Genomic DNA, 13,218 nt, shown 5'->3' with positions numbered 1-13,218 from the left:
GGTTAGAAGTTTTGGAATAGGCTGATTTTTTTGTGAGGATGATCTCTACGGTGAATAGATCATCCTCACAAAAAATCAGCTCATTTTGAAACTTTTAACCCTAGTTTACAAGTTGAAGAATCGTGAACCGTCCAATTTTTGTAAATCACTTTTGATGGGGTTAGAAGTTTTGGAATAGGTTGATTTTTGGTGAGGATGATCTCCTCATCATAGAGATCATCCTCACAAAAAATCAGCTCATTCCAAAGCTTTTAACCCATATTTTGAAAAATGTTTGGCACAAAACTTGGCAAACTTTAGGACTGTTGAACCATCCCCATATATATATACATACATATCAAGTCATATAAAAAAAATTGGGCTTTGTCCAAGATTTTGAAAATGGACAACTATCGGACTTCCACATAACTCTTGAATTTAAATTTAAAATTCAATGATGAAAAAATAACTTTTTTTAGAATTCATAGAATTTTGCCCTTTACAACCCTAAAGCATAGATCATGTTTTTGGTCTCATAAGGTGATCCCAAAGATCCTTACTAAGGGTAAAATCCTTATTAACTTAGTAAGCCTAATTTGACTATATATATATATATATATATATGGTCCCATTCAACACCCTACACTTTACCCTACGTGTTTTGTCCTACATGGGTTAGAAGTTTTGGAATAGACAGATTTTTGGTGAGGATGATCTCTATGGTGAGGAGATCATCATCACCAAAAATCAGCCCATTCCTAAGCTTCTAACTATGTAGGACAAAACATTTTGGATAAAGTGTAGGGTAAAGCATAGGGTGTTGAACATTTCCCATATATATATAGGGTCTCGTTCAACACCAAATATTTTGGCCAACATTTTAGCCAACCATTTTTGTCCTACATGGGTTATAAGTTTTGAAATGGACTGATTTTTGGTGAGGATGGTCTCTACGGTGAGGATATCATCCTTACCAAAAATCAGCCCATTCCAAAACTTCTAGCCTCATATTTACAAGTTGAAAAATCGTGGACTGTCCATTTTTTTAAACCATTTTTTATGGGGTTAGAAGTTTTGGAATGGGCTGATTTTTGGTGATGATGATTTCCTTACCGTAGAGATCATCCTCATCAAAAATCAGCTCACTCCAAAACTTCTAACCCATGTTTTGAAAAATGTGTTGCCAAAACGTTTGGTGCTCAACATTTCCCATATATATATATATAGGGAAATGTTCAACACCCTAAGCTTTACCCTACACTTTAACAAACGTGTTTTGTCTTACATGGGTTAGAAGTTTTGGAATGGGCTGATTTTTTGTGAGGATGATCTCTATGGTGAGGAGATCATCCTCACCAAAAATCAGCCCATTCCGAAATTTTTAGCCCCATGTTTACAAGTTGAAAAATCGTGGATCGTCCATTTTTTGTAAACCATTTTTGATGGGGTTAAAAGCTTTGGAATGAGCTGATTTTTGGTGAGGATGATCTCCTCACCATAGAGATCATCCTCACCAAAAATCAGCCCATTCCACATGTAGGACAAAACACGTTTGTTAAAGTGTAGGGTAAATCTTAGGGTGGGGAACGAGACCCATATATATATGGGTCCCATTCAGCACCTTACCCTTTACCCTCCTACGTGTTTTGTCCTACATGGGTTAGAAGTTTTGGAATAGGCTGATTTTTGGTGAGAATAACCTCTATGACGAGGGGATTATTCTCTCCAAAAATAAGCCTATTCCAAAACTTTTAACCCCATCAAAAATGGTTTACAAAAAATGGACAATCCACGATTTTTCAACTTGTAAACATGGGGCTAGAAATTTTGGAATGAGCTGATTTTTTATGAGGATGATCTTCTAACCGTATAGATCATCCTCACAAAAAATCGGCCCATTCCAAAACTTCTAGCTCATGTAGGACAAAACACATTTGGTAAAGTGTAGGGTAAAACTTAGGATGTCGAACATTTCCCTATATATATATATATATATATATATATAATAGTAATTTTCAAAATATTGTGAGGGGAGCCATGGCTCTCTATATGGTCCCCTATATATATATAATCCTATCTTTTAAAAAATTTGTGAGGGCTATGACCCTCCTTGTTTCCACATAGTTTCGCCTTTGGTTCGATGACTCATAAAGAATGTTTCATGAGAAAACATTTGATCTTAACCATTTAGATACAAAATCCAACAGTTGAGATTCATGCATATCTTGATAACACACATCTTAAAGATACTTATCCCGGGTATAAATCTCAATCATTGGATTTTGTCTTTTAACAATTGGAATCATGCATTTTTTTCATGAGTCATTCTTCATCAATCGAGGGATTCTGATCTTACATTAACTTAACATTTGATAAAAATATTTTATAGGAGATCGTGGTCAAAAGGCATGCTAGGTCAATGGCATGTCATTCGTTGAAAATAGCTTTGTTTTTCAAAAAAAAAAAAAAAAATCACAAATAAGAAAAGAAGTGTAGAAGAAGAATTGGACTAGGAACTAATCTTTGGCATGAATTCAATGCAATTTTAATGACTTAGGTGCCTCTCTCTATCTCACTTAGGAGTTTCGCTAAAATATTTGAATATTTCAATTTTATCCTTTTTTTCGTTTCAAAATGTAAAAAAATGGGAAAGTTTTAGTCAAAATTTTCCGAAATGAAATGATATTTTACCAAAATTGGGTGAGTGTTTTGTCAAAATTATATATATATTTAAAATATTTAAGAAAAAGAGAATATATATTCATTTTTTGTATTTTGTCTATTTTAAAATACAATTAGCTTTTTAAAACAAATAATTTTGCTATAAAATGCAAAATAAGGGTACTAAAATAAATTCAATAAAATGAGCAAGAAACATATACTCATTTTAATAAAAAAAATAAATGAAATATCAAAATGAATATATGCTCTTTTTAATAATTATTTTAAGAACTTGTATATGTTTTTTTAATGTCCTCAAAATTAAAAATCTCTAAGGAAGTATTGATTTAAAGCTTCATTCTTTTGTATTTTGGGATGCATAAATATGTTTGTTCTATCTAACCTTTTTTTAGGGGCAATTTTTTTATTATTATTATTATTGTGGTTGCTTTAAGCTTTTGGCTAAGCCTTGTTGCTTAGTTATCAAACTTGTAGTATGATATTATTGAATTTGGGGCTATTTTATAATATTCTTAGAAACAATAATTTTTGATTGATTTATTAGCAGTAATAATTATCATGATTTTCTATCCTTTCGAAAAGGACTATGAGAAATTTCTCGATCTTCTGTAACAAGTTCAAGAACTACATACAAATATTTGTTTTTATTTGAGAAAAATAGGTTTATGGAACTTTTCTAAGATTTGGTTAAAATATATTCTTGGATCTTGATATTATTTGCAATGAGTTGGTAAAAATATATTTTTGGGTCTTGATATTATATACAATTAAGATGTATATTATACACCTACTATTATTATTATTGAACTACTCAAAATTTATTTTATTTAAAAGTTAACAAAATCGTCAAATTTTTATTTTTGCCCGAATTTTTAAATGATAACACCAATTAAATTAAAAAAAAGGGTAATATAATCATTTTACTTTCTCCCTCCACTTTCCCCCACTTTGCCACAGCTTTTGGACTTCACCTTTGATAACTGCCACATGATTGTTGTGAATCTGCCCACTCAAGATAAATTTGTTTCCTTGAAAAAACAATCTTTTTTGTCTCTTTTTTTCTTGCAAAAATAGATACAATTTTTTCAAAAAACAAAAAAAGTCAAGAAGATCCATAACATCTATGCGTCTTTCTCACTCTCTCTGATACTGTAATACATCCCTCTCTCTTTCTCTGTATCTTTTCAAGAGAAATGAAGCTACTACCTCTTCTTCTTCTTCCTTCACCCATTTGGGTATTTTGCTTTTCTATGTTTTTAGCTCTCAATGATGCCAGACCAGTCCCTTTGGTTTCCTCCATTTCTGGACCTATTCTTTCCCCTGAAATCCAACCCATTTCTCCAATTTTTCCAACAACAATGGCTGCAGTTTCTCCAGGTATATATATATGCATTTTCTTCCTATTTTCTTTGCTTTATTTCATGGGTTTTGTGAAATTTTCAATAGTTATGTTTATTCAACTTGTTTCCATAAATGGGTAAACTTCAAAATTCAAAATTCAAAATTCAAAACTTTGAATTACAAAGGTCATCTTTTTCAGGTCATTATTTTTCAAAACTAAGTCTTTTCTTTGTTTTTTTGGATTCTTTTCAACAATTTATCTTGTTTTCATTAATGGGTTTTTTTTATCTTTTCCCCCCAAAGTCCCAAAACAGCACCTTTTCTCAATTTCTTACTTGATCTTTTCTGAAACCAGGGTTGCAAGAAGAAAGAGTAGTAGTCCATGATCACCATTTAAATAAAAAGATGCTCATAGCACTCATAGTTGTGTCTGCTGCCCTCTGTTCAATCATATTGTCTTTATTTTGTTTCTGGATTTACCGACCCAAGAACTCGTGTAACTCTGATTCGAAAAGCATTCATAGTTCAGGTATCTTCTTTTCCAATAAAACCCAATTCAGTTCACTTTATTATATGTTTTCATTTGATGAAATTACAGTAATTATGCTTGTACTTCTTCTATGATTCTTATGTGTTTTTCTCTGGTTTTGTCTTTGAATATCGATCCGAAGATGGTACTAGAGGGCTTGCATTAGGTCCCATTTTTGGTAAATTTAATTCCTTAAAGATGAATGGTAGAAAGGGATCTGTCTCAGTAATTGAGTATCTGTTGTTGGAAGCTGCGACGAACAATTTTCAAGATATTAATATTTTGGGGGAAGGTGGATTTGGATGTGTTTATAAAGCTCGCTTTGACAACAACTTCCTTGCTGCTGTGAAGCGACTTGATAGCGGAGGTCAAGACGCAGAACGGGAATTTGAGGTATTGTTTCTATGGAAAAATTTCATCTAAGCTTTGAAGATTTTGGGTATTCTTCTCTTTATGGTACTTTTTTCTAAATTCGATCTGGAATTGCAGAATGAAGTGGATTTGTTGAGTAAAATCCAACACCCGAATATAATTTCTCTCTTGGGTTATTGCATTCATGGAGAGACAAGGTTTATTGTTTATGAATTGATGCAGAATGGATCTCTTGAAACTCAATTGCATGGTATTTCTTACTTTTCTCTAATTCCCCATTTAAAGTAAGTGACTCAAAAGGAAAAATATAGTAAAACAATATTGATTTTTCATATTTGATTTATGATTGACAGGAACATCTCATGGATCGGCCTTAACTTGGCATCTCCGTATGAAAATTGCACTTGATACGGCAAGGTTAATCCACTAAATCTCCATTCTTCTCTAATTTTTAGTTTCTGATTTCAAATGGTGATTCAATTTCTCCATAATTATCTCATGATGCTTACTATTGCATGTTTTGATGTTGATCAGAGGACTAGAATATCTTCATGAGAACTGCAATCCTCCTGTAATCCATAGAGATCTAAAGTCATCTAATATTCTTCTGGATTCTAATTTCAATGCCAAGGTAATAAAAAAAAAGAAAAGAAAAAGAACTATTCAATTCTTTTGAACCTTTTTATATTACTTATCGAATTCTTAGAATATTGTTTATTTGTAGTGTGGTGTTGGGATACTTATCTTTTCCTCCATTACTAAAAACCTCCTTATTTTTCTATGATATGTGTTTTGTATACAGCTCTCAGATTTTGGTCTTGCAGTAAGTGCTGGGACCCAGAACAAGAACAACATCAAACTTTCGGGCACTCTGGGCTATGTAGCCCCAGAATACCTTTTAGATGGTAAGCCAGTGCAATTTGTATTTCGATTAACAGTATAACATTTACTCTATTTAGACTGATTTGCCTCACCCGATGATTTTTCTTCTCTCCTTCTGATAATTGTGCTTTCAATCTTCTTTTGAATTTGAACTGAAATCATGTCCTAAACATTCACTATTTAGATGAACATCCTTTCTTTCTCTTTGTTCCTTTTTTACATAAAGTAGACTCATGATGCTCATCTGTAGATCATAGATCGATGGCACGACGACCACATATAAACATATAAGGAAGTGTGTTACATGATAGAAAACTGCATTATCAAATGCATCCTATTGGATTCTCTTGAATGGTCAATCTAATATTGCAAACTTTCTAGAAAAAAAAATTACTCTGAAGTTTTTTACTAGAAGATAGTCTTATGTGGAACCCATGAAATGGGTGTTCCCCGTCAGCCTGCTGCATGTGTGTGGCGTGTGCAGGTAGGCTCTCATTAGGCAGCATGGTTTCAAAACTCGGTTTGATGTGTTGTCTTGTTCATGGATGAGACCAAGTTGTCTTGGACGAGTCATCTCAATCAAAGACGATTCATCTCTTTTCCTACCTCTTATTTTTTTTTCTCAAAACCGGTCATCTTCAACCTCTTTAGGTAAAGATTTTAACCCTCATCATCAACTTTCAAACCTCAAGTAAGATAGGATTTTCTTTTTATAAAAAGATGGAACTTTGGTTAGAAAATTTAGGATTTGTTTGTAATGGGTTAATGGTAGTTGAAAATGATGAATCTAAGATAAGATTGAGCTGACATAAAAAAGAAATATATAATGGATTTTGAAGATGTTGTAGATGTTTGGTTTTGGGAAGAAAAATCTGAGGTTTTTTACCGGGATTGAAAATGAAGGCATTGGGACTAATAGGGGGTTGAAGACGAAGATGTAGACAAATAATTGCCAAAATGTGGGGAGCATATTTAACTCATCCTTTCTGTCTTAATTTTTTTTTTCTGATTTTTCTGAGTATCTTGCTTATCTTGTTTATCTTGTCCAAGATATGCGAAATCTCAGAACAGAGATCCGAAATATCAAATGAGTCATTGTGAATGTTGTCTCACAGTCAATATCCGTCTCGTTCATGAACGAGACGGAGACGACTCGCCCAAGTCATCTCGGTCTCGGACGATGTTTAAAACCATGTTAGGCTGTCTTTGTTTACCAAAAAGGTGCTTGCGTGTTGAACGAGATGGAGACGACTCGCCCAAGTCATCTCGGTCTCGGACGATGTTTAAAACCATGTTAGGCTGTCTTTGTTTACCAAAAAGGTGCTTGCGTGTTTTGCTATTGTGTTATTGCTAATTAGGCCCTTTTCAACTCAATATTCAGTTGTTACTTTGTGTTTGTCAGTTCGAGTATTGTTGGATACAATAAGTTTGCAGATAGAAAATTAAAATCATCAGATTTTCAGGTAAACTGACTGAGAAAAGTGACGTCTATGCTTTTGGGGTTGTTCTTTTGGAGCTTCTAATGGGAAGAAAGCCCGTAGAAAAAATGTCACCATCACAATGCCAATCTATTGTAACATGGGTATGGGTTGGTTTCATTTTACATCAAAATTTTCTCTGATATAATTTCAAAGTCGAAATTTTAATGATTGTATGCTTCACCATGGATATTGTGCAGGCCATGCCTCAACTCACCAATAGATCGAAGCTTCCAAACATTGTGGATCCCGTGATAAGAAACACAATGGATCTAAAACACTTGTACCAAGTCAGTTAACTTGAGGCCTTCAAACTACTACCTACCTCTTATTTTTAGTAGTGTTGTTTTATAATGCTAACTTGACTTTGAACATGGTTATGTAGGTCGCTGCTGTAGCTGTGTTGTGTGTACAACCTGAACCAAGTTACCGGCCGTTGATTACGGATGTCCTGCACTCCCTCGTCCCTCTCGTTCCGGTCGAACTTGGAGGGACACTAAGAGTAGCAGAACCCACACCTGTTTCTGGTCATAAGTCTTTGGCTCAATAATTTCACTATTTGGCCATAATCACTTATTACACATTTTGCTATAACACAGGTCAGGGATTTCATTTATATGTCCTGTTTCTCTCCTTCTACGTGTTGCCATTTATTTGTCCGGACAATTATTTCCTTTGGGGGTTCAAATGTTGGTGAGTCATGTTATAAGGGGAAAAATCTTGTTTCCTTCATTGTAGTTGTAAATAGAAAGCAAATTGAACATGTGTTGTTGAAATTATTTGTTTAGACTTCAGAAAAGGGTCCTTGAGATGGAATTGAGTTGATCACTTGGAAACTTGAACCAATTCACTTAGAAGAACCCCCATTGCTGAGGAATAAAAGTTGGGTTTTTGTGATTATTTTTGGATGAAGCTGACGATTATTTTGGATAGTTGGAACACATTCTGCAAATACGACTCTAATGCCACTATGATTCCATAACTCGTCAAAGTTTCCAAAAGACCAGATTGATGAATATTATCAATGGTTGAAAATTTGTTCTAATTATCCAAAAGAATGTGATGGAATGATGCTAAGGATTGTCCTTTAATCCATGTTTGTATTGATTCCTTGAAATGTGTTTGGTTCTCACCCCCCCCCCCCCCCCCGTGGAGGAATGGAATGTATTTATGCCTTTGCAGATGTGGTAAATATACTTTTCTTTGAGATGCAGAATAGTCCACCTTTTGAAGAAGAAAGAAACCTTGAGTTGCAGTTGTTCTACAAAATTGCTGCAACGGTGTTATCCTAACACAATCGAACATAAATGGTGCGAGCGAAAAAAAAAAAAAAATTACATTCTGTAAGTTACCTGTGCACTTCTAAGTTTCTAATATATCTAAACTGTTTGGGTTGAAGCAATTCTTATTGCTTGTTATCTTCCAATGAATCATGTATCAAGTACTACTACTCAAATAAGAGCCGCAGTAGCATTTGCTTTCAATTTCATCATCTTCCCCTATCGTTTACTCGTAAAGTATGCCCAACCATCAAAAAGGAATGTATGTAGCTATATATGATCCCACTACTTATTTAAGTTGTAAGTAGATCAGGTCAAGTGTGTTTGTTAATGGGTTAGAGTCCAAATTGGATTGGAATTGATATGCGACCAATCCAATAAGGCTCAGATAGGATTCTTGTCGAACTGGACTTTAATCGAACTCAATCATGTTCTGATTCAGTAAAATGTGAGAAGGTATTTAGATTTTGTATGTCAATTCTGCTTTGGTCTGATAAGGATCTGATCTGAGTGTATTGGATCGGATTTGAAACATTTCATTGGATCCGATGAAAGTCGAATTCCATAAAATTTGATACCAACGTGATGCATGAAAGAAGAAAAAGAGAGAGCTGCTATTGACACCATGACTTTTACTTATTACACAACAATCAAAATTTAAAAATAAAAGTTGAATCACCCCTTCCTGCGCTGAATATGATGAAATTCTGATTTTGATACAATTCATTTAGTTTCCCAAAACATGCCTTTACCGTGAATTCATCACTTTAAATGATTGAGAATAAGTAAAAGTTGGGGTGCCAATTGAAGAGCTCTCTCTATTTGATTTATTTATTATTATTGTTACATTTAGGATTTTGTTTCAATGTTGATACTTGAACAATACTTTTGTAATGCTTGAATACAAAATATTTTAATCTTTAATTAGGATGTGATAAATAATTTAAGAAATTAGAGTGTAATAAGTAGAAGTTGGGGTGCCAATAATAGCTCTAAAAAAAAAGTTGGTAGATTACGTCTGATAAAGCTGTTGGGTAGGATGTCAATGGGTCGGTTCCGGTTCCGGTTCGGTTCTTATGATATTTGGAACCATAATCTTTATATTTTATTGGTTCCGATTTTTGTCGGTTTTGGTTCCGATTTTAAAATAAGTGAAATCGGAATCGGAACCATCAAAAATCACGGCTACCCGTCGGTTCCGATTCTCAATAATCGAATGAGAAAAATTATTTCAAAATCATTATAATAAAAAATTCCTTTTAAAAAATAACATAGTATTTATAAAATATCAATTTAATAATAATTTGTTCCACTAAAATGATGATTTAATGATTTTTATTTTCAAATATTAAAATGCATTTCCTTTACAAATAATAAATTTAAAAAGAAATGACTCATCTTAAACTCAAATATTTAGTTTATGTGAAATTTGTAGGATTTTATATCATATATGTTAATTTTAAAATATAGAATTTCCTTGAATCATGTATAATCTAAAAATAATTGACAAAATAAATCGGTTCCGGGTACCCTTGGATACCCATTGGATATAATTTAATGGTTTCGGTTTTTATCGGTTCGATTTTATATTAAACCCGATTTTAATCGATTCCAATAAAAAGGGAACTGGCGTTTTCAATTTCGGTTCAGGTTCGGCTCCGGGTAAATGGGTACCCATTGACACCCTTACTGTTGGGTGTCTTGATTTAGAGTAGAATTCTGGTTAGTAAAACTGAGTAAGGTTCAATGCTAAGCAGCCACGCATAAAAACTTTTTATATCTTGGACACGTGGCAATTTTTAATTGAATGAACAGCTAAGCAGCTATTTTAGTTAACAAGAAAATATACTCTCCTACTCCAACTCTAACTCTAATTCGTAATCTTAAGCTTATAAAAATAGAAACTCCAGACCTCAACGGCTCATACAGCGCACTTAAGAGAGCTTCTTTACTTGTCTTCATATTTCTTCTTTATTAATAATAGCTGAAAGGATTGATTAGGGATACTAGAAATCATGTCTCTCGATCAATCAGCAAATATTTTAGAATTGTATGGATTGCAATCACAAGAACAGTTGCAGCCATCTTCAGCCTATGAAACCAAAGTGTTGATCTCACTTTTAATCAAAGAAAATTGCCAATGGGTTACCCGTTCGAGGAATGGCGAAGGTGAAATAATCATCGTTTGCGAGGAAGATCGTCCCGTTGTAGAGAAAGAGGTTGTGACAGATTTTTTTTACTTATTGATGCCAACACTTACAGATATCTTTGTTTCACGTATGTTATCATCTATCGATTTTCTCCAACAAGGCACACACGAGTTCATAAAGAAAGAGATCTCAAGTTTCGCTTGTGATTTTGCCAGTGCTATGCTTGCCAATAAGCCCAAGGCAATAGGAGTTGTTGCAAAGATAGAGGTCTTGACGAGAAAAGAGTACCTCGAAGGAGAGATTTTGTCAAGGCCTTGTATGTTAGATGCATTAAAATCGAAGATAATTGAGAATGGAGAGTCGGAGGAGGTTTGTGCGATTTGCTTGGACAAGTTCTCAATAGGGGTTGAAGTTTCAGAGATGGCTTGCGCTCATGTTTTTCATAAACCATGCTTAAATCATTGGTTAGAGAAGAAAATATCTTGTCCTTTGTGTCGCTTTGAGATGTAAATTGACTCAAATGTCATCTTCATTTTGTCTTAATAATCATGGTTTGTCTTAAAGTTGTTACTTGTAATCATCATTCCTTTTAAGTTATCGAATGATATGGTCTTAGTCTATGTTTTTGTTTAATCATATAAATCTTATAAAAAAGACTAATCATAAATTGACTTGAAATTCACTCATTTAACATGGTATGTGCACATAACCATAGATCTTTTCCCTTGTGTATCCCAAGAAAGAAAAAGATATTTTGTGCACATGCTACGTCAAACGAGCGAATTTTGAATCAGTTTTCTATAAAAAATTTCCATTTTCTTTGGAAATTATATTTCAGTGTTTGGAAAACTGCAATTAATATTAAATTAATTCTTTAAAATAAAAATATAAAATACTATTAGAGGCAGTTAGGGAACCACTGTAAATAACATTATTATGTAAAAAAAATAAAAGAATTGGGAGTGGCTATAAATTGCCATTATGATTTGAAATTCTTTCCTTTTTTATTATTTAATGCACTAGTGTCCCCAAAACACATTATTATTGTTTCCCCCTCCATTGTCAAATTCCATGGTAACAAAAAATATCCATACTTCACTGAAAGCACCCTCGATCCGCGGGATGTGTGGATTCACTTTTGATTTTTGGGGTTTGGGAGTCACCACCTAGTTATTACGGTCTAGGAACCGAGCATTGACTCTAAATAGATAAAAACAACTAATCTAAGAATAAAAAGAAACTATGGTCCGGGGATCATGTTACGGGGTTGGAAGGTGTTAAGCACCAACCCCGCCCGGCAAATGCTGGTCCTACTATTTCTCAAAAAAGGATTACATTGCTAAAAGACCTTAAATAAATAAAACAAATAATAAAAAATAAAATAAAAAAATATACCTAAATGATCGCAACGATTTGTTCCCTCAGAGCTGGCGGGGAGACTTTTCCTATAAGATTCCTTCATTTGTTTCCGTCATTAGATCCACTTTTGATCTCGAAGATGAAGTATTTACTTCTTAGATCAGAGTATTTCCTAACTTTTAAAAGAAATTTCTAGGTGTTTTTGAAGGGTTTCTTGGGGTTTTTTGAGTAAAAACTGGGGTTTGGATGATAGGTAAGGAGTTAGGATTTCAAAATTAGGGTTTGGAGAAGGTTAGGGAGACTTTTTGACCTACTTTTTCTAGGATTTATTTTGACCTGCGAAATTAAGTTGTGGAGGCTCTTATTTATAGATTTTTTTGGAAGAATTAGGGTTTGATTATGTCTCCTTTTAGATAAGGTGAATTAGGGTTTTGACTTAAGTCTTATTTGATTGACTAGGTTTATTTAGATTAGGGTTTTAATTCTTACATACAATGAAAGAATATATTTTTAATTTTTGAAGAACCCCCCTTAATTATATTTTAATTCTTTAGGCCCCCAAATGGAGGGGTCTTTTAATAAATATCAGGGACTCCACTTAAATAAGTGGACAATCATCAACAATTTTGCCAGAAGGCTTGATTGATTAATTTTCTTGGTTCAGATTTTTAAATTAATTTTATTAAGATTTTACTTTACGTTAATTAATGTTTTATTTATTAATTTCGAAATTTAAAATTGTTAAAATTAAAAAATTACTATTTTATTCTCGAAGAGGACTTTTGTATTGAGAAGTCGTTTTTCGATGTTTTGAAATATTTTGGAATCGGTTTTTCGTAAGGAATTCAATGGGATTATGGGTTTGTGTCATTTACGAATTTTTTGCATGAACTGATTGTGAACTCTATGAGGGGTATTTTTGTAATTTTATCAAATTTGGTGAAAATTGGCAAAATGATTTATTTGGTCTTAATTTATTGTTTTGTGTTTGAAAAGATTTTTTTAAGCGTACTGGAGGCTCTAAAAATGTTTTGATGTTAGGGGTATTTTGATAATTTGATCATTTTTTAGTGATTTTTATCGTAATGATGATTTCTACATTGTGAGTCATATTTTCCTAGCGTAGTGTAGTTTTTAGAGTTTTGTTTGCTTGAGATACTTCATAT

General features: G+C 33.2%; 1 protein-coding gene across 1 annotated transcript; it reads left to right on the top strand.

The window, feature by feature from the left end:
- The first annotated feature begins 3,635 nt into the window (after positions 1 to 3,635).
- LOC147393221 (putative receptor-like protein kinase At1g80640) lies at positions 3,636 to 8,397 on the top strand. Its single transcript, XM_086456804.1, has 10 exons — positions 3,636 to 4,038; positions 4,358 to 4,531; positions 4,674 to 4,924; positions 5,021 to 5,153; positions 5,257 to 5,320; positions 5,438 to 5,534; positions 5,706 to 5,808; positions 7,249 to 7,367; positions 7,464 to 7,553; positions 7,649 to 8,397. The coding sequence occupies exons 1-10, from the start codon at positions 3,855 to 3,857 to the stop codon at positions 7,811 to 7,813; spliced, it is 1,380 nt and encodes a 459-aa protein (XP_086312930.1). The 5' UTR covers positions 3,636 to 3,854; the 3' UTR covers positions 7,814 to 8,397.
- The last annotated feature ends 4,821 nt before the right edge of the window (positions 8,398 to 13,218 follow it).

This window comes from Akebia trifoliata, chromosome 10, assembly GCF_017979445.1.
Source record: "Akebia trifoliata isolate Shusen 1 chromosome 10, ASM1797944v1, whole genome shotgun sequence".
NCBI lineage: Eukaryota > Viridiplantae > Streptophyta > Magnoliopsida > Ranunculales > Lardizabalaceae > Akebia > Akebia trifoliata.
This window is presented reverse-complemented; position numbering and strand designations above follow the sequence as displayed.

Bases quoted from the DNA above. Each gene is read 5' to 3' on its own strand.
- LOC147393221 (XM_086456804.1), top strand. From the start codon at position 3,855: ATGAAGCTACTACCTCTTCTTCTTCTTCCTTCACCCATTTGGGTATTT. The intron at 5,809-7,248 runs GTAAGCCAGTGC...TCAGATTTTCAG, and splicing joins CCCAGAATACCTTTTAGATG to GTAAACTGACTGAGAAAAGT. The intron at 7,368-7,463 runs GTATGGGTTGGT...GATATTGTGCAG, and splicing joins GCCAATCTATTGTAACATGG to GCCATGCCTCAACTCACCAA.